The sequence below is a fragment of the Coturnix japonica genome, chromosome Z (genome assembly GCF_054131305.1).
Source record: "Coturnix japonica strain WE chromosome Z, WE-NBRP24, whole genome shotgun sequence".
NCBI classification, from domain to species: Eukaryota; Metazoa; Chordata; class Aves; order Galliformes; family Phasianidae; genus Coturnix; species Coturnix japonica.
In genome coordinates, this window is record NC_140702.1 from 54887939 (window position 1) to 54911780 (window position 23842).

The following is a 23842-nucleotide window of genomic DNA, read 5'->3' on the forward strand; positions in this document are numbered from 1 at the left end:
TCTATTATATGTTAAATGTAAAACTGTTCTCTATAAATATTAATATGCAAATTGTTATTGTATGGTACTGATGAAATTTAGACCGAAGATACATATGTAATGAATATTTCTGTAACTGACATGGTCTGAATAATTAATAACATAACACATCATTAGCTCACTAATATTTTGAATACCTCAATTCTCAAGGGGTAAATATTTATGAAATGGAATGTCAAAATCTGTGGGAATATTTATTAGTAGAAGAAATCACTTCCTTCATATGTTATTTATTTTTTAAAATCAGAAAATACCCATGCTTGATGTACACAAATTAAATGGAAGTTTAACATGAGATCAAAGGAACTGGAAAGAGTTGCACTTTAAAGATGTGAAAAAGTAGTGATAGTTGAAAAGTACACAAAATGAAAGAGATTTAACTGAGCAGATTTTGAGTGACCCAAGACAAACTGACCTACATAGGAAAACCTTCTATACAGCTCCGTTTACAACCCAGGTATCACTTGTAAAACAAAGAATATCAGACCTTCATCAGGATTTAACATAAATACTTCATTGCAGAAATACTCTGTGTTCATTTTCATTCTGTGTGCTATGTAATTGTACATTATCCTTCAAATGCTGTAGTTCACCTTACATGCAGGTGTTATCCTTATAGAGAGCCTAGGGAAGATTTATAAGGTTGTCTATTTGGTAGACCGTATGATCGAAGTTACCATAAAACTGAACTGCTGTCATCAGAGCCTTACTTCAGTAATGGGTCCTCAGTTCTTGTTGTGTTGACAGACTCAGTGCATCTGATGTCTCTTTTATGAAGAAGATGGCATTCATACCTTCAGGCAAAGCATTTGTCCTTGACAAAAGGAGCTTTTTAAATGCAAGTTCAGCAGAGAACATTTCAACTTTCTGAAAGTTCATCTGTGGACTGCATTTAGCTGTACTTTCTGACTAGTCTTGCTAAATTTCTTTCATCTTTCTATCTTGTGTATCATGACGGGCTAAACTTGTAGGAGCTATATTTCAATCTGTTACTTTTCTTGAATGATCAATGTGTTTTTAATTGCCTGTATTTTTATCAAGAAGTGTGAGATGTCCTCTAATTTGGAGGCCAGAGTATTTTAAGAAAAGCAGGGCTAAATCTGATGCACATACAGAAAGCATTTCTCAGCTAAGCACTGTGATGAATGATAGTCTATAAAAGATTCACATGGAGAATGGGCTTTTTGTTTTTCTCTACACAAGGACTGGGTTATGCTTGGAGCGGTTGGAGCATATGACTGGAATGGCACAGTGGTCATGGTGAAGGACAGTGATATTTCAATACCAAGTAATGACACTTTTCGTGACAGACATTCAGAAAAAATTGAACCTCTGGCGGCCTATCTAGGTAAGAAAATTAGCCCATATTGTAACATTTTTAATAAACACTCTCACAAGTCTCATTTACAAATATTCTCTATTATCTTACATTCTAAGAGTCTGTGAAATTGTATAATTTATAGACATGTCAATTCTATGATTTTTTTTGTTTGTTTTTGTTTTTTGTTTTTTGTTTTTTTTAAAGCAATCAACCAAAAAGTTAGTCTGAATCCTTGTAGCCCTAATTGTATCTGGACTTTTCTCTAATAGAGATCTCTAACATGTTCAGAGATCTCAAAGATTCCCTTTGCACTCTTCTCAAGCTTTTCTCTGCCTTCATAAAAAGCTTTGTATAATTTCCATCTGAATTTTTGCTTAAAATTAAGCTGTTTTCCTTCACATGGTGGACAATATCAAGAGCTTACCACCATCCTCCTTATAATAATGTATTGTATATTGACAAGCTATTGTTTTTCCTTCAGACATTTCTACCAAAAGGTATCTCCATTGCCTTGTTCACTCCTCTGGGTTCTTCTTTCTGCACCTCCTGTTTCTTCTTGCTCTCTTGCCTTCTTTCATTTCATCTAAAACTTCAGTAATGAAAAGTCACCAAAAGAATCATTTGATCTTTTCTCCTAAACATATTTTTTCCTTATTTGCAGATTTCCATTATTTTTTTATTATTATTTTTTTTTAATAATTCCAATTCAGGCCTATTCGCCAGAATACTTGCAGTTTTACTACAATTTTTATTTATCCAAAAATTTTATTAGTCTTCACTCAAGTTGTTAAACTGTCATGAATACTAAACAGAGGTAGGTTCAAAATGGTTTCAAAATCAGACCAGGACACTATCATTTTGACAGCCAGTGATTACTGTTCTTTTCAACCAGCTATTGTGATCAGTGGTTTTATGCCTGGGTGGAGGCCTGTCACAAGTGGTGTCCCTCAGTGGTCAGTGTTCAACATCTTTATCAGTGACATTGACTATGGCATTGAATGCACTCTCAGCAAGTTTGGAGATGACACTAAGCAGAGTGGTGTAGTTTATACACTGGAGGGACAGGAAGCCATCCAGAGGGACCTGGACAGGCTGGGGAAGTGGGCCCATGAAAACCTTATGAGATTCAACAAGGCCAAATGCAAGGTGCTGCACTTGGGCTGGGGCAATCTCAGGTATTAATACAGACTGGGGGAAGATCTTCTTGAGAGCAGCCCTGGAGAAAAGGACTTGGGGGTCCTGGTGTATAAGAAGCTGGACATGAGCCAGCAGTGTGTGCTTGCAGCCCAGAAGGCTAACAGTATCCTGGGCTGCATTAAAAAAGGAGTGGCCAGCAGAAAAAGGGAGGTGATTGTCGACCTCTACTCAGCTGTTGTGAAGCCTCATCTTTTTTTGCTAGAAAGATGGACTAGATCCCCATCCAGGCCTGGGGTCCCTAGCACAAGAAGATACAGAGCTCTTGGAATGGGTCCAAAGAAGGGCCACTGAGATTATCAGAGTGCTGGAGCACCTCTGGTGCTGGGTAGATAGCTATAAGACAAGGGGGAATGGTTTTAAACTATGATCGATCTGGGAAATTTATGTTAGATATTTGGCGGAAGTTTTTCACACAGAGTGTGGTGACGCACTGGTACAGGCTGCCCAGGGAAGTTGTGGATGCCCCATCCCTGGACGCATTCGAGGCCAGGCTGGATGAGGCTCTGGGCAGCCTGGGCTGGTGGTCAGTGACCCTAAACATAGCAGGGGTGTTGAAACTAGATGTTCTCTGTGGTCCTTTTCAACACAGGCCATACTATGATTCTATTATAATAATTCAATTTGCAGGTTATTTCCCTTGTACCATCATCTTCTTATACTACCTGAGGATAGCAAACCACATTATAAAAATTCTGCGGAATTTAGACTACCAGCCTGTGAACAAGTTTGATGACACGCTGGTGCTCATGACTCTGAGCCTGTAGACAAATTCACCTTCAGCCCTTTGATTTGACTCTGGTGTTGTTCTTTAGTATAATTAAGAGGAAACATCTGCTTGTAGAGCTAGGTCTTTGAAAACCTCTGAATCACAGCAAGTATTTCTGATGCATTCTGTGTCTATTGCATCATGAATTCCTTTCTGCTTTGTAGGCTATACTGTAAATTCAGCATTGACACCTGGAGGTGTGCTGTACATAGCAGGGCAGCCACGATACAATCATACTGGTCAAGTCATCATTTATAAAATGGAAGGAAGAGAGGTGCAAGTACTTCAGAGGTTAAAAGGAGAACAAGTAAGTATGCATTCGTGATTAATATATGAGATGAAGATAGCAGGACAAAAGGGAATAATGATTTCAGATGAGAAAACTCGGTTGCAGAAGAACCAAATAGAACTGTAAGTTATAATCAGAAAGATTACAAGATCAGAAACAGAAGTTAGGTAAATGCTTCAATCTATTGTGTAGCAGACCCTTCAAAATCTACTGTATATGGGATAAACCTTTGCTGATGTAAAAGTAATTATAGCTATCTCTGGACTGCCGATTTTTTATCCACTTCCTGGAAAAGATGTTATTGTCAAGAAACAGATGTGATAAGCAATATTCTGTGAGGGAGATTCAGTTGGTATAGCACAGAATATATCATAGTTTATCATTATATTGAGTAGCAGCTCTTCCTCCAGGAAAAAAAATAACATGTAAGTATGTAATTAGAGAAGGTAGCATGCTTAAACAAGTTGAAAGACCTGCTGACTCTAGTCTCTCTAGGCTACAGTACAATTTTTGATCAGGACAAATCAGGTTATTTGATTTTCATCTTCTGCAGCTGGCATCTGCATCTCAGCTAATCAGTCTTGGAGACTTTTAAAGTCAATGAAGAACAGCAGGTATTTTTAAGGTTTGAGTGATATGGCCCATCTGAGGCCAATATCTACAGGGTGTCTAGCTTAGCTATAATGTTAGATTCATCCCACAACTTGTGCCTGGTCTTCATAGTTGGAAGTGACACATTCATACATATCACTTTGGAAATAGGTAGAAGGGAGGAGAATGGTTTTAAAGTAGAGAGGAGATTAAATTAGATATTGGGAGGAGCTTTTTGACTCAGAAGGTGATGAGGCACTGAAATAAGCTGCATTCAGGAGACAAAGACAATTTGGATGGTTTCCTCGGCAATCTGATCTCATGGGTGGCACTCCTGCTCACAGCTGGAGGTTGGAACTGTGTGATCTTTAAGGTCCTCTGCAATCCAAATCATTCTGTGATCCCACTTTTTTCCCTTGTCAAGCCTAAGACCATCAGTTTCCCTCTTTCTATTTACTACTGTTGTGACTAGCTTCCCCAGGACAGTTTTATTCAAACTCGCTCTCTGAAAGCTGCCAGTCTTCTTAGCAAATAAGAGGCTCCATCTGTCCATTTCAAGCCCAGCAGTTTGGGGTGAATAATAAAAAATCTAACAAGGAACATTAAAGCAGAAAATAAGCTTCTCAGGCAAACTGACCAAAAGGGTCTTCTAGATAGTAAAGAAAATGTCTTCATAATGGTGACGTATAGCTTTGTTGTAAACAGCTGTATAATAGGTTTTGGAATTGGAGTTGTTGCAGGATGCTGCTTACTGTAACTCTCATTTATAACTTTATGTTCCTGCAGATTGGCTCATACTTTGGTGGTGTTATTACCACAATTGATATTAACAGAGACTCATTTACAGACCTTCTCCTTGTTGGAGCTCCTACATATATGGGAACTGAAAAAGAGGAACAAGGGAAAGTGTATGTGTATGCTCTGAACAAGGTAAGGATTATATTTGTTGACCAGGAATAGACTGTGTTCCTTTCTGTTTTCATTTTCTAGCTAAAGAAATATGTTAACTTGAACTGGGAAGAACAGTGTGTTGAAAAACAGAGAAACACGCTGATAACAGAGAGTGTACTACTGTTTTTAAATACCTTCTTCTTAAACTTTTGTTTTTCACTTTTGCTCTAGTAGAGTATTTTGTATAGATAAACAGTATCCTCTAAACTGCAACAAGACATAGATAGAAATTTATGAGGTTAATTTTCCCTTCATATTTTCTTTCTTCTGTCACACATTAGGGAGAAGTAGAGCTTATCCATCCTAAAAGTGTCTGTACCGATGCTTTTGTGACTCCTCAACCTACATCTAATTCTCACACTTGCAAGAGATTCTTAATGCATCACAACTAGATTAAGGAGTACCTCAGATACACTTAATTTTATTCAATTGATTAATCCCTCCTTCCCAGTTTCTATGTATAACTGGGATGTTTAGTCCAACATTACTGCATATTGTTATAAAAGATACCACAATAGGTCCTAGAAATAATGATCTCCTAAAATGCCATGGCAGGAAAGGGGCCTGAATAGACTGGATCTATTTTAATGAATAGCTCTTCCAGTTTCTACGTGTACTGCCAACAAAACATTGATGGTGAATAACATTGGCTAGAAAACAAGAATTCAGTGTCCTCTAATTGTGAGTGTTAGAAATTTGTTTTTCCCGTTGTTACTTTTATCCATCTTCAGACAAAGGAGGTGCAGCAACAGTTTGTTTTTAGTCATCATTAAGCTCTTAAAGCTAATCTCTTGAGAAGACTGGATACATATCATGCTGTATGTGTGGTTTTGGTCTAGGATTCATGCACACGGGGCCCCGTTGGCCAGAAATGTACATGTGTGAGGGCACGGAGTTTGTGTGTGCTGGGGACAGAATTCAATCTATGTTGGAGAAATGCATTATTTTGTTTTGGAATAATAGTATTGCCATCTGTGATTCCTCTGAAACTTGGCTTATTTCTCAAATTAAGAGACTGACTTGGAAAGAAATCTTTCTGCTATGTTGAGAATCAAGTTGAATACTTACAGTAACATCCAAACACTGCTATGAAGCTGTGTTTTCCTGAAAATCTGTAATTAAGGCATAAGCATAAGTTTAGTGGAAGCAGATGCAGAAATGAGGGAGTGCGATTTTCTTTCACATGCCCTGTTTAAAGACAAAGTTATAGTTACAGAATCAGTTTCTACATTGCACTTAATTATTATAAATGGTATATTAATGTTTCATTTAACTCACCAGTTTATCTTACGTACAGGAGCGGTCTAAAACCTGCATCACTAAAATGTTTGTGGAAATCCACTAACTCTAAATCTGTCCATTCACAGACAAAGTTTGAGTATCAGATGAGTCTTGAACCTATAAAACAAACATGCTGCTCACCATTAAAACATGACACCTGCAAAGTTCTTAAGAATGAACCTTGTGGAGCACGCTTTGGGACTGCAATTGCTGCAGTGAAGGACCTCAACCTTGATGGATATAATGACATTGTAATAGGATCTCCCTTAGAGGATGATCATCGGGGAGCTGTTTATATTTATCATGGCCGTGGCAACACAATCAGTAAAAAATATACACAGGTATGAGATAAAACTTCACCGGTTGGCACCTTCTGTAAGTCTGTGTAGGACAATTCTCATTTCTGCAAGACTTCCAACACAGAATCAAATTATGACTTCACCTGTCACAGTAATTTCTTTTTTAAAATGTTCGGTACTTTTAAACTTAGTCTGATTTAACCAAATTTGACTCTAATATTGTTAGAAGATATATTTGCATATTTTTATTTGAAAACTCCTGGTATATTCTATACAGCCAGAAAAGTAGATATTTGTAATTTTGAATATTTATAGCAGATTTGTCACCATGGTAACCTTTTTAGGAGTATTGTAAAGAAAATTTAATAGATTTAAAGGGTTTAAAAGCCATCTAACTGCCAACAAATGTGTGTTGCATGTTCCTAAGAAATCCATTAATCTGCACTATATAAATCTCTTAATGCTTTTCACAGCGTATTGCATCCGGTGGAGATGGGGAGAAAGTGAAATTTTTTGGTCAGTCTGTGCATGGAGAAATGGATTTAAATGATGACGGTCTGATTGATGTCACTATTGGAGGCCTTGGTGGGGCTGCCCTCTTCTGGTACGGATATTCACAGCAGCTTCTCCGGCTAGAAAATAGACATTTGTCTTGCAATACCTACATAACTTGGTTGCACTACAGTTTGTACTGTTTTGAGAATATTGATTTTGTACTGGTTTTATCTCATACTTTACACTGGATGTGACTCTTCATATTTTCATGTGTCTCTGGAAGTATTATAAAGCATTCTAGATAATAGTAATGGATATAAGAATGTTCTAGGGTCTTCACATTTGGTGATTGCTATCCTCATGGATCATATTCATAATAGAAACAGATTCCCCTTGTGGAAGAAAGTAAATAAGGGGGATGGGAGAAAGCATTTTCTTTTACACTGTATATTGTTTTATTAGCAATTTGAAGGATAGGTTCAGATGTAGGGGAATTGCTAAGATGGTGCAAGTCGGTTGACCTCATACTAATTAAACTCCAGTTTGACTCCCTACAAACGAAACTTAAATAATAAAAAAAAAATTAAAAAAAAAAAATTAAAAGAAAAGAAAACCTATCAGGTGAATAATGAACTTGTTTCTTTGATGAAAGATCACAATTCCAACAGAATAATGAGCAATGTATATTGAAGAAAGAAGATAAAATGCCAGTGATATAAATAAATGAGATAATATTTAAAGCTATTTTACAATTTTCTCTCTGGCAAGGGAATTCCTAGGCCAGCTCCCTGTCCTGTTGCCATTCTGATGTACCATCTGGTTTGTCAGATCTTGCTTACCATCCTCAAACTGCCAGATTTCCTCGCATTCATCTGCTGACTTGTCTTTATAAAAGCTCCATGTGTCACTAGGCTGCACCTTTGCTGGCTTTCTTGGCTATTTCTTCTAGCAAAACTGTGTTAAACATTGGAGTGTAACACAAATCACTTGAAAGCTATAGATTTTCTGAGAATTTATTTCATTTTGCAGCTTACAGAAGGCTCCCTCGCAAAGTCATTTTTCTGCTTCTGTTTTCCTGACTTCTAACTTTTGCAACCTAACACAGGAGAATATCACAGAAGCTTTTAATCCTCTTTAAACACATTCAGTTATACTATTCCTCCTCTGACTTTTTCCATGTTGTATTGTCTTCCCTCAGTGTTCTTCAAAGTTAATAGGACAACATTCAGTACAGAAAAGAGTGCATCAAAATCTTTGTAGTATCAGGATTCTATTACTAGTATTAATATAGCTTACGACTTTAGGAGTTATGATTTGCCTTACCCCACAAAGAACAAAATAAGAAGTTATACTTAATATCATAGCATTTCATGATTAATATTTTCTGTTTTCAATTTTGGTGACATTTTCCAGCTTTTATCTAGGATAATGTCTGCTAAGTTCTTTGTTCTTATAAAAGCTGGAATCTTCCATAACCAGTGTTTTCTACAGTAGAACACAGAATACCCAGTATTCACATTATGACAGTAAAGATTTGTCCCAGGGAGAACTGCTATGTTCTGTAAGTTTGTCACCATTTTGTTGCAACACATAATCTAATCTATTTTAGGTCTTGATAGTATCAAAAGAATCTTTCTGTCTTCCAGTTCAGTCTTCAATGCTTACAGAAGCTTTTGTTTATTTATATTAGTGTAATTTATTGTTCTGTCAGCTCTGGATTCAATTCAGCAGTTTATGTGTGGGAGCATCAAAAGACTGTTTTCCAAAGGTTCCTTGAAATGTGTTTTTGATGAACAGGGATGCCACATAAATTCCACTTATTCTCTGTGAGTTGTATAGTCTAGGGTGATAAATGCTCCGTGGACAGGTCAGCAGTGCTAAGCCAGTTCTTATAATCATCATAAGTGTGAGTTAAACTAAAATTTTTCTTAAAACTCTTTCATGTAAATTTCAATTAATACTGTTGCTAGATATGAGAGTATGCATGGGAGGCTACTAGCATACTTCTTCATATGGAAGAGTTTGGCTTTCTCTTTGGGCTGGAGTAGCACTGGCTCAGCAGTCCCACTGCTCACGGCTCTCCTCCCAGATGTTTGTGCAGCCGTGCAGTGAACTAGCCCAGGATCTCATCCAACTGGAACAAAACTCACCCGGTCCCCTCTCACCCTTTATTTTCCTAGTTCATTTTTTAACTTTGACCTGCTTCTCAGTCTGGTCACCATGCAGCTGCATCAAAGCTTTTGTTGTTTTAAGTGACCCAGGGTGCATGCAGGATGGGGAAGAGGAAAGGCAGAGCTTGTCTAGCAAGGGAAGACCATGAGGAGGAAGTAAGAGCAAGAGCTGCCCACGCTGCTCTTCCCAGGACCTGCGACCTGCAGGCTGGTGGCCATACCTCCTACCCTTTTCCTTCCTGCCATCTAACCCTTTCGTATAACTCTTGTCATCCCTATATTTTCTGGGCATGGGGTTCACCTGCTTCTTCACTGTCATGTCAAATCACAAATCTGGGGAAGGAAAAAAAAAAAAGCTATTCTGCCATTTTCTCCTGATTTACTGTACCGGCGTATTCCATCTTGAGGCCAAGAATGAACAGATAAAGAGCAAAGGTAGAAGCATTGCAAGGGAGTGGGGCAAGAGGGTCTTAAAAGTGGGGGAAAAAAATGGTAGTAAACCCCAGCCTATTTATCTATTCACAAATTGAAAAATGACAAGGCTACCCTCTTGTTTTTGTATAATAATTTGTTTGCCTGAGTTTGCCCTTAAGAATCTGTTTGGGTCTTCAGTCTCTTTTGAAGTGCAGTCAGCTCTTTAGAGTTGCTTAAATGTTTGGGTTTTTTTTGAGATGTTTCTTTTCATCTGGTATCCAGTCTGAAACAAGTACAGGCAACACTATGGAGAAACCCTGTGACTATTTTTTCTTTAATATGTTGCTTATTGTCAATATGTAGTAAGAGAATAGTTACAAATCTCATATGTTCATTCTAAACAATTATAAAAAATAATGTTGCTGATATTATCTTCAAGGCGTTTCTCTAACATTTTTTTGTTGTTGTTTTATTTTTCTTAAGGTCTCGTGATGTGGCTGAAGTAAATGTTTCTATGCAGTTTATGCCCAAAAGTATCAATATCCAACAGCAAAACTGTCAGATAAACAAAAGAAAAACAATATGCATAAACGCCACCATTTGTTTCAAGACCAGACTAAAGTCAAAGGAAGATATATTTGAATCCAGTAAGTAGGAAAGCTCTGAGATATGTTACAAAAATGTTAAAAAACACATTAGTTCATTTCTGGAAAAAAAAAAAATTGAATGCAACTCTCTTTTTTTTTAAAAAAAGAGAGTGTAAAAAAAGGATGTCTGAAGGTCAAATCATAGAGAGTATTAATCTCTAATTCCTTTGCAGGTCTACAGTACTGGATTACTCTTGATGCCCAAAGACAAATATCTCGAAGCTTGTTCACAGAAACTCATGAGAGGAAAATGCAAAAAAATATAACTATCAAAGGGTCAGAATGTATTAAACATAACTTCTACATGTTGGCAAGTAAATCATTTAAAGTGGCTATGTTTTTCTCTAGTTGATACTGTAGTAAACCTGATGTATTACATTAGTTGTAAACTGGACCAAAATTAACCCTAAAACTGTGCAAGAAGTGCATTTACTGTTTAGATATCTGTATATGCACGTAGATGCAAACTATTTACTTTTTAAATGCTCTGTTTGCATTTGTCTCTGGTGTGGCTCTGTCTTAGAAAAGAGCATGACACATTTAAGTTGAAACAGGCAACTGTTGTAGTTTTGGCACATTCAAAACTGTAGGAGCACGTGGGCTGCAAGTTTAATTTGATTACTGGTGCAATTTCTTCTAATAAAACTGTAATCAAAAACTCCCAAATTAGGTTTGGGAATAGAGAATACTAATTGACTGTAAAAGCCAAAATGTAATTAGCGACTATGAGAATGAAATTGACCAGATTATAACTAATGTGCAGAGTGAACTGAGTGTTTATTGCAAGCTCCCCACATTTTAAATGTTTAGCAACTTCACAGCTGTAGCATAATTCAAAACTAATGATAAATAGCTGCTAATATTTGCTTGAGTATGCAGTATGTTTCTTAGCAGCAACCTCACTTTGACTTCAGCGAAGATGATACCAGTGTTGTTTGTCTCACCAATCCTTTACACAACTGAAATGGAAAGTCTACCAGCTTATGTTTCTGAGATATCCTTTTCCTTTTAGGACAATGACATACACAGAAGTATTAGTTGTTATTTAGAAGGATTGACTAGCATATTAAATGCATTATTGTCAATTGCAAGCATTCAAATATTTCTCTAGCAAGGATGGTGACAGTGTAACTGAAAAATATTACCTCAGCCTTCTTTTTTTACTTTTATTTCTTCTTAACTAGCTCAGGTGTCAAAGTGAGTGTCTGTCATGGTTTCATGATTTTTGGTTACTGGTATTACACATCATAACATCATGTAGTGCACTGAGAGTTAAAGTGTTAATGCTCCGTAAACGGTTGACAATGTCCATAACAGCAGTTTAATTTTCTTTATCTTGTAGGACAAGCCTGATTTTCAGGACTCTGTAAAGGTTTTGCTGGAGTTCAATTTCTCTGATCCAGAGAGTGGGCCTGTTCTTGACAGTAACCTGCCAAATTCAATATCTGAATATGTAAGTCAGCAAGATTCTGTATTAATAAGCAAAATATTTGAGGTAAAACTCATATCCCACACAAGACATGAAAGAGAAATTGTTTAAGCCCATCCAGTAGTTGTGTCCTTTAAATAAGTTTAAATGTGGAGAACTCAGTTCAGTGTGTTTGGGAACCAATCTAGGAATCCCTAGCTTTAAAGCTGTTGAGAGGTAAATGAAGATAGAGAATAATTGTAATGTCTTTTTTGTTTTCTTTTCTTTTGTTTTTTCTTTGGCAGGGAAATACTAGTTTTATATCTTAGTGGTTCTTGGCATCATTTGTGCTTTTCCTTTTGCTTATTTTTCTAACTTAGATGAATCACCTAGATTTCCTCATCATGCCCTTATATGTTTCACCCAACACTTCAAAGACAGATCACAGATTCAAAGAATGGCTTGGGTTGGAGGAAATCTTTAAGATCATCTAGATCCAATCCCCCTGCTCAAAGCAGAGCTGCCCCCACCAACTAAGGCCGCCTAGGGCCCCATCCAGCCTGGCCTTGAGCACCACCAGGGATGGGGCACCCACAGCTTCTCTCAGCAGCCTGTTCCAGTGCTTCACCTGCTCACAGTGAAGAATTTCTTCCTAACATATAAAATAGATTTACTTCTTTTAGTTTAAAGCCATTTCCCCTGGTCTTATCACTATCAGATCACCTTAAAAGTCCTGTTTATTAGCTCCCTTCATGTACTGGAATGCTGCAATGAAGTCTCCCCAGAGCCTTCTCTTCTCCAAGCATGTTAAACTGTTCAATATTAGGGAATACTTTTTTGAATGTCTGACAGGAGATCTTATATAAAATTAGATGAAGATTTAAAATGCAAGTATTTGATTTTAATAATCATTATAATAAAATTGAGAATAAAAATACTATTGTTGCAGATTCCTTTCACAAAAGATTGTGGAGCCAAAAATAAATGCATTTCAGATCTTGTTCTGAATGTAAAAGCAAGCATAGCTGGAGACAGGTAACTACACTGGGTTTATTGTATTATTTGATAACTGTACAAAATTTGAATGTATAATATAAAATCTTTAGTATGATAAGTTAATGCTGTGCCATGATTTCCGGAACAGAAACAATATATAGTAAAAAATATTTCTTTTTATTCTTTAGAATATTCAAAAGTTTAGATGTCCAACAATCATACTTTATTTTACAGCTCTTCTCCATTCATTGTCAAGTCACGCAATGACAGGTTCACCATCCAACTCTCTATCAAGAACAAAAAAGACAGTGCCTATAATACCAGAGCTTTGGTTCAGTATTCTCCAAATATTATTTTTGCTGGCATTGAGGTAGGAATTTTTCACGTTTATCTTATTTATCATAACTTATATTGCTACAGAGATCTAAAGAAGCCTTTGTATTAAGACTTAATTTCACTGCTCTAACATCATCTTGATTGATTGGAAAAGATTCACTGGAAATACTACCCTTGCTTATACTTCTGTAGGGATGTATTTATTTTGGTTTTAACTGGCTTTGCTTTACCATCTGCAATTGGCTGACAGGTTTCACAGTACCAATTTGATAGTAAGCAGACACATCCCAGATAAATGCCAGAACCATCAATCACCACATCATATCTATCTGAATACGTAGGTAATATATGTATAATATATACCTATCTATGCAGAAATGCCTCATTATTTGTCAGAATGTCTCCTGTCACTCCAGTATACTCCTTTGGCTTAGAAGCACTCTCTTTGTAGTTTAGCAGATTAGTGCCTTCCTTAATACAGCCTCAGATAGCATCTCCAAAGCAGATGTGTTTCTGCATGCCCCTCTGCTGCCATTTGTCACACAGCAACAAAATGCAATGGAATATTGGCAGGAAAGTTCAAACTCTACTTCCATCCCACCCACGCACTATGGGCCAACATAATAAAATAAGAACCTTTAATTTTGGAGCAGCCCTTGAAAACATATGCTTAGTCAGAATTTAAAGAGTTTGTGCATGATAATGATTTCACTTTCTCCTTTATTTAGGATATACAGAAAGATAGTTGTGAGTCTAATCACAACATCACCTGTAAAGTGGGATACCCATTTTTAAAACCTGAAGAAGAGGTAAATATACTGATAGAAAGTACACTGATGTCATAGAATCATCATAGAATGGTTTGGGTTGGAAGGGATTTTTCAGATCATCTAGTTCCAATCCCCCCGCTCTAAGCAGAGCTGCCCCCCACCAGTTCAGGCTGCCTTGGGCCCCATCCAGCCTGGCCTCGAGCACCTCCAGGGATGGGACACCCGCAGCTTCTCTTGGCAACCTGCTCCATTGCCTCACCAACTCACTGTGAAGAATTTCTTCCTAGTATACAACCTAGTTTTACCTATTTTAGTTTAAAGCAATTCCTCCTGGTCCTATCACTATCAGATGATGTAAAAGTAGGTCCCCCTCCTATATATAGGCACATTTCAAGTACTGGAAGGCCACACTGAGGTCTCCCCAGAGCTTTCTCCTTTCCAAGTTAAACAATCCCAGCTCCCCCAACCTTTCTTCATTGGTGAGATGCTCCATCCCTCTGGTCATCTTCGTGGCCCTCCACTGGACCTGCTCCAACAGCTCTACATCCTTATTGTGCTTGTGGTGCCAGACCTAGGCACCATACTCCAGACGAGTCCTTACAAGGACAGAATAGAGGGAAACAGTCACCTCCCTCTCCCTACTGGCCACCTCTCTTCTGATGCAGCCCAGGATACTGTTGGCATTCCAGTCTGCAAGCACGCTCTGCTGGCTTACATCCAGCTTTTTGTCCACCACAGCCCCCAAGTCTTTCTCTGCAGGGGTGCTCTCAATGAGTTACTCTCCCAGTCTGTACTCATACCTGGGATGACCCCTACTCAAGTCCAGCACCTTACCCTTGGCCTTGTTGGACATTATTCTGTTCACATACACCCACTTTTCAAGACTGTCCAGGTCTCTTACTCTGAGAAAGGTTTCCTTAAAGAACTGCCAGCTCTGTTCTGTTCCTTGGTCCCTAAGGACACTTTCACAGAGGATATCATCCAGTAATTCCCTAGGAAGACAGAAGTTCACTATTCTGAAGTTTCTATGTTTTTCTAATACACTAAGGGATAAGATGGACTGAGGCTTCTTGGCTCTGAAAATTTTGAGGCTATTGTTTATTAAGTGATAACTTTTAGATTTCTCTCTGTTTTGGAGGAAAATTTAAAAAAAAAATAAATTAAATCCTTCTTAGAAAAAGGTTAAGGTATGAATAAAGATCCCATTTCTAAAAGCAACATAATTTTACTCATTTTTCTTCAGCCCAAACATTATTAGTGTGCTCTTCTTTCCTTTCCTTTTCTTTTTTTTTTTTTTTCTTTAAATATGCACACTGTATTTCTCCAAACAGATCTCCTTCAAAATATCATTCCAATTCAATGCATCATATCTCCTGGAAAATGCCACTGTTGACGTATATGCTACAAGGTTAGTTGCAATCTTTGCTTGTTTACAGTGTGATTTTTTTCAGAATGCTCTACAACTGTTTTCATGGAAAAACTACTTGTGAGCCACACAAGTAGTTTTACTTTCAGAAAAGGTTTATTCTCTTACAAACTTACCATATGTGTTATCATAAATTGCAGTTAATAAAAGATGTCTTGTCCTCAAGGAGCAAGGAAACTGAGGATGCCCTCAGTGTTTGCTCTCCCTGCAAAATACAGAGATGATGTGAAAATAATGGTCCTTGCTTGTTCAATTTCCATCCAGTCAACAATTTGTAATTTCAACATAGATGCATCTCTGAGCTGTGTCTAGTTCGGGATTTAACTTTATTTACTCGAAATAGTCTTCTGAACTTTATTTAGAAGACAGTAATTGACTAGAAATGGTTGGTAGGTTTTTGTAACAAGAACTGTGTGTATTTCAGTTTCTTGGTACTCCTTGCCCCATAGTAGCCCTCTTACATGTGCAGGCGATATCAGATTCTGACATGAGTGACATATGTTTTATTTTAGTGACAGCGAAGAACCACCTGAGACCTTGAGAGACAACAGAGGACAAGTTACAATTCCCGTAAAATATGAAGTAGGATTAATATTTGTGAGGTATTCATGCTTCATTATGCTTCTGTTTATTAGTATAGTAAATAACAGGTGTTCACACAGAATATAACATTGTTTTGTTTTTGAGCTGTGCTCTGTATCTTCAAATAGCAACTACCAGAAAATGAAGCACAGGCTTCACTGAAAGGAGCAGTCATGTGAAGTGATAAGTGACAGTAACTACTACATGTTGCTGTATCTTCTCAATTTAAATTTGATTTGCAGTTTGCAAGTACAGCTGCAGCTTTTGGTGATTCTTGTTCTTGCCCTATTCGTTCAAAGGCATTTCAGATACAAAAGAAAGGAAACAAGGACAGACACATATCATATTACTGTAATATTGTGAGGTGCAGTGTTTGATTTCCAGCTTCAAAAATTAGCTTTAATTTTATATTTACAGGGATTTGTTTTTCTCACTTCTAAGATAATCTTTAATGCAGATTTTATACTGTACTTTTACAAACAGATGTAATTCAATTAAATTCCATCCCTGAAAAACATCATCAGTATTTTCAGTAGAATACAGGGCCTGGTGAACTTGTGAAAACAATTAAATTATTCATTTGTTGTGCATTTCAAGTGTTCAAATCCATCCTTCTATAGACAAATTTAAACAATGTTTTGTTATCTCATTTTTAAATAAATGCTGCCTGTTTCACGTGGCAGTACTCCTTCACAATAAGGAATTGTACAGCTAATATTTGTTCACTTCATTGCTTTTACTGAGCACAACATTTGGTATGTATATGGCAACAAAAGAGCACTACTCAGAAAAGGAAGAGTTGTTTTCTGTGGAGGCAGCATTACTCTCTTATTTGCAAGACTAGCCCTGTAGGATTCACAAATTAATGACAATACCTACATGATTATCTCACTTAGAGTTTTTATGAAGTTTTTGTTATTCCTGTTTGTCTGTTTTTGCTTTCTAATCTGCAGTGTTTTCAAAGAGCACCATGTTATAATTGCTGCAAATGAAACTATTCCTACTGCTATTAACACAACAGAGCAGATCGGGGATGAAGTTACTTTGCATTATAGGGTAAGAAAAATGAAACTGTAAATTTTTTGTTTTTCATTTAATTTGTGTCATTTAAAGTGATAGCTTTAAGTTATGTGGTATGTGAAACTTTTGACAATGTTTAAAACTTGTTTTCTTGCCTGCTTTGGAATAAGTTGAATCAGAAGTTTTCAGAATGGTCCATTTTCTGTGGAGTAATTCAAGTGCATTCTACTTGCATGTGCAAGTAAATGAGCACTTGGCTTTTGGCCATTACAGTTCAGAACAGATATTTCCAAAATCCAACCAACTTTGAGAAAAGACAAATGCTGTGATCTAAGAACACTGTCTTCTTAATGGAATGCATACTGCAAATCAAAATCACTCAGAAAAAAATATATATAGGAGTAGAAACCCTGCCACAAGTTGCAGTAGTGCTGAATTTAGATATCATGGGAGCATACTTGTTTCCCAGAATCAAATACATAGCTGGAAAAGGATTCTGCGCATAGTCATGATAAAAGTCTCTGAATCAACTTTATCTATAAAAACAAGTGATGGCAGCAGTTGCAAACGTTTTATGTTTTTTAAACCACCTACAATTACTTCTCTTATTCTTCACATTTAAATCCAGTAACCCTGTGCTTTTGTGGATGCTTTTTTAGACATCATTCATCTCATATCAAAATCCTTGCTTTTGAAATGTAAAAGAGCTGATGGGCTGCAGAGCATACCATTTGTTGTCTCATAAACATAAATCATCTCTGCAAGCAGCTTATTACCAAATGGAGAAAAAGTTAAAAATAATAATAATAATAATAAATTAAAAATTCAATAAAATACCAATAAAATAAGAAGGTACTAATCAAAATATTTTTTTTCATTTTTATAGATTGAAAAAGGTGAACATTTTCCAATGCCAAACCTCACACTGCAAATCCTGTACCCTGATGTAACAACAGCCAAAAACACCCTTCTCTACCTTACAGCATTGTCACATTCCCAAGTAAGAAAGCAGTTTTTATTTTTCCTATTAGTTTTACATTTAAGTTTGAAACTTTTTTTCATGTAAGGAAGTGGCAAACATTTGGGGTTATGTTTTGCTTCATGGCATATATTGCTTTAGTCTAAATGATAAGATGCTGTTGTTTTAATAATATGTGAAGATGTTCATAGGAAGACAGAAAAGAATTATTAGAAGGAAATGAATAAGTTTAAAATGGCTTTGAACAATAATTGTAATGTAAAATGTTGATTTGATATATTGCCAACTGCTGAGAAGTTCAGATTGAGACACGGGGGACAGAACTTTCTTAGTTCTGGCTACTGAGCCTGATTATCTCCATTATTAATAGTGCTTCTTGTGAATACTATAGCCCTGCATTTAAATTTAGAGCTTGATATCCTCTTCAATACTCTTCATTCTGAAACTAGCATTCCTGCATGTCTGTTCTCTGGCACTGGCAATCCTCTGGATTCTTCCTTGTCTGGGGCACTGTGACTTTCTGAAGGAGTAATAGGTCATGTCTTCACTTCAGTCCTCATTTAAGGATGATCAGTTTTTCCATTTCACTCCTCCAGAGTTGCTGGATGAGATCACAATTCCAGCAAGTCCCATGACTCAAGATTTGCAAATATTAAACTAGGTCTACTTTACTAATTGAATAGCTCAACAAATATCACCAAGTGGTGACATGAACCTTTTTTTTCATTCATCTTTTCTACAGAAACTCACCAATTCCCACATAGTTCAATTAGTTGGAATGTGATGCACCATTGAAAAACTGAATAAATGGTTGAAATGCAATTTCAAGGTTCATTTTAAAACAAACAGTATATCAGAAAGTTTCATGTTTAGTGCACAAAAAATTATGACTGTTCTTTAATTCCTTCTCCTATTATTGTAATTCCTAACCAATGACCACATTTGATCCACCTAGGCTTACACATACATTCACAAATCTGAATGCAGCACAGGAAATTTGCAATGTATCTTCGCTATGATAAGCTTAAAGTGAATATCTTTGATCTAAAGAAAAAGCAAAATAAATAAAGAAATAATATTTAAAAGAAGGGGAAAAAAAAAGGGGGGGGGGGGAGGGGGAGGAAAAAGCCCTCCACTCTTCCTCTAAAATAAAGATATCAAAGGTGGCCTTGAAGGAATCACAAAGGTTCAGCAGTGATCCAGCACCCTTTCATCCTCCCTGGGCTCCTGAATTCTTCAGTTCACCTACTAGTCTTTTGCTAAGGCAGAAAGCTGTGCAATCCCATTTAAAAGCTATTTAGCTCTCTCTTAGTAGTCAGTTCTTGCTGATTCGTGTGGCAGTATTCTTCAAGGAAGATCTTGTTTGCTTCTACAGATGCTTAAGTAACTGGATAAAATTCAAGTCAAATTATCTCACAAAAAACTTGTTTGTTTACATAGTGATATTTAAATGTTCGTGCTATCTGAATTTGCTTTTCTGCACTCTTGCAATATCTGTTTTTATTATTGCATTTAGTTGCTTACTACTAATACAATTAGCAAGTATTTATGTTATTAAATATAAAATATTATTAATTTTGTCTTGTTCCCAAGACCTTCTAATGGTAACAGGTTGGGTATTCAAGCAATAAGTATATTTTTTTGTATTTCTTCTAACAGAATGCTATCTGCAAATCTAGTTACCCTGTAGATCACCTAAGGATTGGTTCTGGAAAATCATTTGTGCTACCAAAAATAAAAGAACCTACAAAGGATACAATTATGGTAAGCCTCCCTATGGTGTATACTTTCAACCTAGATTTACATTTGTTTACATTTTCATGAGCATTTCTGAAGTGTATATATAAAAACTTTTGTCAAACTACATCCTCTGAAAAATCACTTTGTATAATAGCCTTAAAAGGTATCCTTATGTAGGACTAGCTGTACATTTTTATTATTTCTGGACACAAAACTGTATGTAGAACTGAAATTGAGGCTTGTTTATTTGTTGATGACTTTTGTTTGTTTTGGTCTTTGGTTTTTAATTCAACAAATGTGTAAATAATGGCAGCACTTTGGACAAATAAAACTCACGTTCTACTTCCCCACCATATTTGTCAAATAATATTGACAGCTCACCTTTCCCTTGCAACTTTTAAATTTGCAATTAAAAATATTTTCAGATACAACTGGTGGAAATGTAGTTGCTGGAGCAATTTGGGAAGGTTTAGCCTCACATTTAGACAGAAGAGCTGCTGAGTATAATTTTGCTAACGCAGTTATGTTGTCATATTAAGTGGAAAGATGTCATACTACCTACTCAGCAGAGAGATGCAAGAGGTACAAGCTCAGTTTCTGGTATGAATGAAACTGTGTCAGGAGATGAGTGTTTTGCTATGGTTAACATATATCCTTCATAGAGGTGGTAACAATCCGAGTTAGCACGTTTCCAGATTATCAGACATGTCTGCTGTACTCCCAGCAGGTAAGTAAAGACACATGAATTCTCCAACCTCAATTCAGATATCCCATGGTTTTCAACATTTAAGCCATAGCTGTGCTGGCAGAAAACTATATCTTGCAATTGCAGGCTATGCCTCTGTCAGAGAATGCTGCTGCACAGCTACAGTAACTGAGGTTCCTGCAGGCTAAGGGTTTGCGTAAGGGGCTGTTCCACCACATAATGAGTATCTCAACTCATTTTACATACTGTGGTGTAATTTTTACATTTAAAAAACACATTAATATCCTTTTAGAATTGATATCACAAGACAGTGATCTATAGGTATAGTATGTTTACATGATTTTATTCTAATAATGTGAAAAACCTACTGCTGTTAGTTTATGTTGCTGCCTTTTAAACAGGAATGTGATACATTCAGCTGTGCATCTATTAATTGTGCCCTGGCCCCATCTGACATATCTCAAGTGAATGTTTCTTTAAGAGTATGGAAACCTACCATCATAAAAGTAAGTAAATCCCATCTTCAGGTTTGGAAAAAATAAGCCAGTATTTGTAATGTTTCTTGAAATTATATCTTTAATTTTCTTGTCTGCATATTCATCAAGTTTTGAAAAATGTTTCCATATGTTTTATTAACCTGTGAGTATTCAGAACTGAACATGTTAGAAGGACAACTGCTACTTTTTTCTGTACTTATGTTTTGTTTTTTTTAAACTAGTTGGTTACCCATCCACAAATTCTAATTCAGCATATGTATGGAGGGACATATTGAAGCATATTATTTTTAAGTAAATTTTAATCTGGAAAGACTTTTTGGATCTATAAGGGATTTTTTTTTCAATTTTCAGTTTTCATTATATCTCCCAGAACTTGAGCATTAAGTTTTGCTTCCAAACTTCTCGTTTCTGCAAAGCTTTCTGTTTCAAAATACCTACTATAAAGCATTGGCATTTCTTACCTTTTCCAGGCAAGTATTCACAGCTTAACCCTTGTTGTGAAAGCATTACTTCGGAGTGAAAATTCATCACTGATTTTAAGAAATGACCATCAAAAACTAGAGGTAATATGATAGTTCATGGCTTTACTCTTCATAGGATATCTTCTGCTGAATCATTTATTGTCATTCATTGCTAGCAAGTTGATTGCTATCTGTCATAATAACCTACTCTAAGTACAAGTAAAGGAATTCATGTTTCAGCCAAATGTCAGAATTAACCAACCCATGTGCCTGGGATGTGTCTGAAGTATTTCTGAGTGGGACATGTCTGAAGTATTTCTGCCTGTTGCAGTGTAAATGCTTACTGTAACTGTGTTAATTAAAAGCATAATTAAAATGATATTTTTAATTGGTAGTATTTTCAAAGCCATCCTGAGTTACTTAAAAGTGACACTGTATTTTCTTTACAATTCCTACTATTAATTCTTTTTACTCCGTTACCCAAGAAATAAGTCTGAAATTGAATCTTTTCTTTTACAGAAGTATTTTGATCATTTTCTTATACACTACATTAGAAACAACATTTTCATAATGAGGTCCTATTAAAAACTAGAGTTGTTTATTCATGAGCTGTTAAGAGGAACTTGTATCTGACTTCCTAGCAGATAAATCAGGTATAATGAGGAATGTGTTTTATTTTGTTAGTTACATTGTTTTCACTGTCATAGGTTTTATTCCAAGAGGTTTATAGTGGCTAATGCATTGCTTTTCTGTGAAAACTTATATATACAGGAGCTTATTTACTACAATGTATTTTTTTAAGCACAAGACTTATTATGAGTTATTGCTCTTAATGCCCCCAAATTCTGAGCCTTTCAATGTGCAAAATATTTTTGGAATGCAAATCTCACAAGTCAGATATTAACTGATCCAGTATTGAGGCAAGTCTTCTAAGCAATAGGTTGAAATTCATTCAATCCAGGAGTGAAAACACGGGTGACATCTTTGTAGATAAAGACAGCTGCTTTTACAATGCATACAATTTCAAGAATAGTGGTTTAAATATGTAATTTCAAGCTGAAAGGTTGAGTTCAGTTATTTGATATCTTTTGAAGTATAAAACTGTCTCTTTAATAAATTCTTAAGCTAAAATAATTCAAACTATGTCATCAGTTTCACTCAAACATGACTGTTCCTTATCTGTTTGGTTTACACTGGAGAAGTTTAGTGTAAAAGTAAGTTAATACTCATATGGCTTTTTACTCTAAGTCTGCTAGTCACTGCCATCTTTCAGAGAGGAAAGGAGTGATTGATAACACACTGAAGAAACTCCCTAGCATATGCTTCAACTACCCACATTCTTTATTCTGAGTGCTTTATACAAACAGTTGTTAACTGATAGCAGGTCCGTTCCTCATGGAACAAACATGCTTGCAAGGTACAAGGTATTATGTAAATATAAGGTGTTTGAGGGTTTTTGTTGTAATTTTTTAATTCCTTCTTGCAAATTCTTGTACTCAGAATGAAATAGTACTTTGGAAACTCAGGGTGTATTGATACCAGTCATGCTGCTCTGATGATATTTTAAAGGAACAGTTTATTTATTGCTTACATTCTGAATACTTTGCAGACCATGATTAAGATTTCCAAAGAACTCCCTCCGGGTTCAGTCCCCTTATGGGTTATCCTCCTGAGTATCTTCGCTGGACTCTTGATTCTTGCACTGCTCATATTTGCTTTGTGGAAGGTAAGCTGCACACCCTTGTCTTCATGAAAATAAATTAGATAGGTAGGTAGGTAGGTAGGTAGGTAGGTAGGTAGATAGATAGATAGATAGATAGATAGATAGATAGATAGATAGATAGATAGATAGATAGATAGGTAGGTAGATAAATAGATAGATAAATAGATAGATAGAAAGGTATGCTTAATTTATGTATCCTGTCCTTCTCATAATTAGAACCTGGACACGAAAATTATCCAGTAGGTAAATTGGAATGGGTCTTGAAGAAATGACAAAATAATTAGTAGCAGTACATTTTTCTGAGGTGAAACATGCAATGCTTAATGGTTGAAGCTCATACTGATATATACACAACAGTACATTATGGAAAAAAAAATAAAAATAAAAAGAGATTTTAGCACTGTAGGGTTATTTTGTTCTGTCTATGTATGGTGAAGTTTTCTTTGTGCAAGAAATGCTAAGCCTGTGGTAATTATTGCCCACAAGTGGGCACTCTTCTCCAAGCTAAATATTCAGTTTATATTAAAGTTTAAAGGCTGTGGTGTTCTTTTAATTACAACCTGCATAATCTCTTGAAAAAATCCTCAAAAACACTAAGAATGCTTTGTTTATTTGACTGCCAGCTATTACTAAGCATTTTAATCACTGACACCATGTGCACATAAAAATGATTCAGCAATCATTTTTTGTCTGCTTCTGTGACACGTCTCTCTAGTTTTTTCCATTCCAAGAAAAGC

At 36.1% G+C, this 23842-nt stretch overlaps 1 protein-coding gene across 2 annotated transcripts in view; it reads left to right on the plus strand.

The window, feature by feature from the left end:
- Positions 1 to 23842, plus strand: part of ITGA1 (integrin subunit alpha 1) — a 70371-nt gene that overhangs the window by 42437 nt on the left and 4092 nt on the right. The window contains exons 11-29 of one of the 2 annotated variants that reach the window (XR_014939397.1): positions 1243 to 1387; positions 3488 to 3630; positions 4990 to 5133; positions 6522 to 6776; positions 7208 to 7338; positions 10298 to 10461; positions 10635 to 10775; positions 11804 to 11914; positions 12819 to 12904; positions 13100 to 13235; positions 13930 to 14010; positions 15303 to 15379; positions 15910 to 15999; positions 16933 to 17035; positions 17886 to 17999; positions 19638 to 19742; positions 20826 to 20930; positions 21392 to 21484; positions 22992 to 23108. Coding sequence is in view for 1 of the 2 variants with exons in the window: in XM_015848696.3 (XP_015704182.1) it covers positions 1243 to 1387; positions 3488 to 3630; positions 4990 to 5133; positions 6522 to 6776; positions 7208 to 7338; positions 10298 to 10461; positions 10635 to 10771; positions 11804 to 11914; positions 12819 to 12904; positions 13100 to 13235; positions 13930 to 14010; positions 15303 to 15379; positions 15910 to 15999; positions 16933 to 17035; positions 17886 to 17999; positions 19638 to 19742; positions 20826 to 20930; positions 21392 to 21484; positions 22992 to 23108 (2337 nt within the window). In the remaining variant the exon portion in view is untranslated. The remainder of the gene's footprint in view (positions 1 to 1242; positions 1388 to 3487; positions 3631 to 4989; positions 5134 to 6521; positions 6777 to 7207; positions 7339 to 10297; positions 10462 to 10634; positions 10776 to 11803; positions 11915 to 12818; positions 12905 to 13099; positions 13236 to 13929; positions 14011 to 15302; positions 15380 to 15909; positions 16000 to 16932; positions 17036 to 17885; positions 18000 to 19637; positions 19743 to 20825; positions 20931 to 21391; positions 21485 to 22991; positions 23109 to 23842) is intronic. The other variant, XM_015848696.3, reaches the window with a different exon arrangement.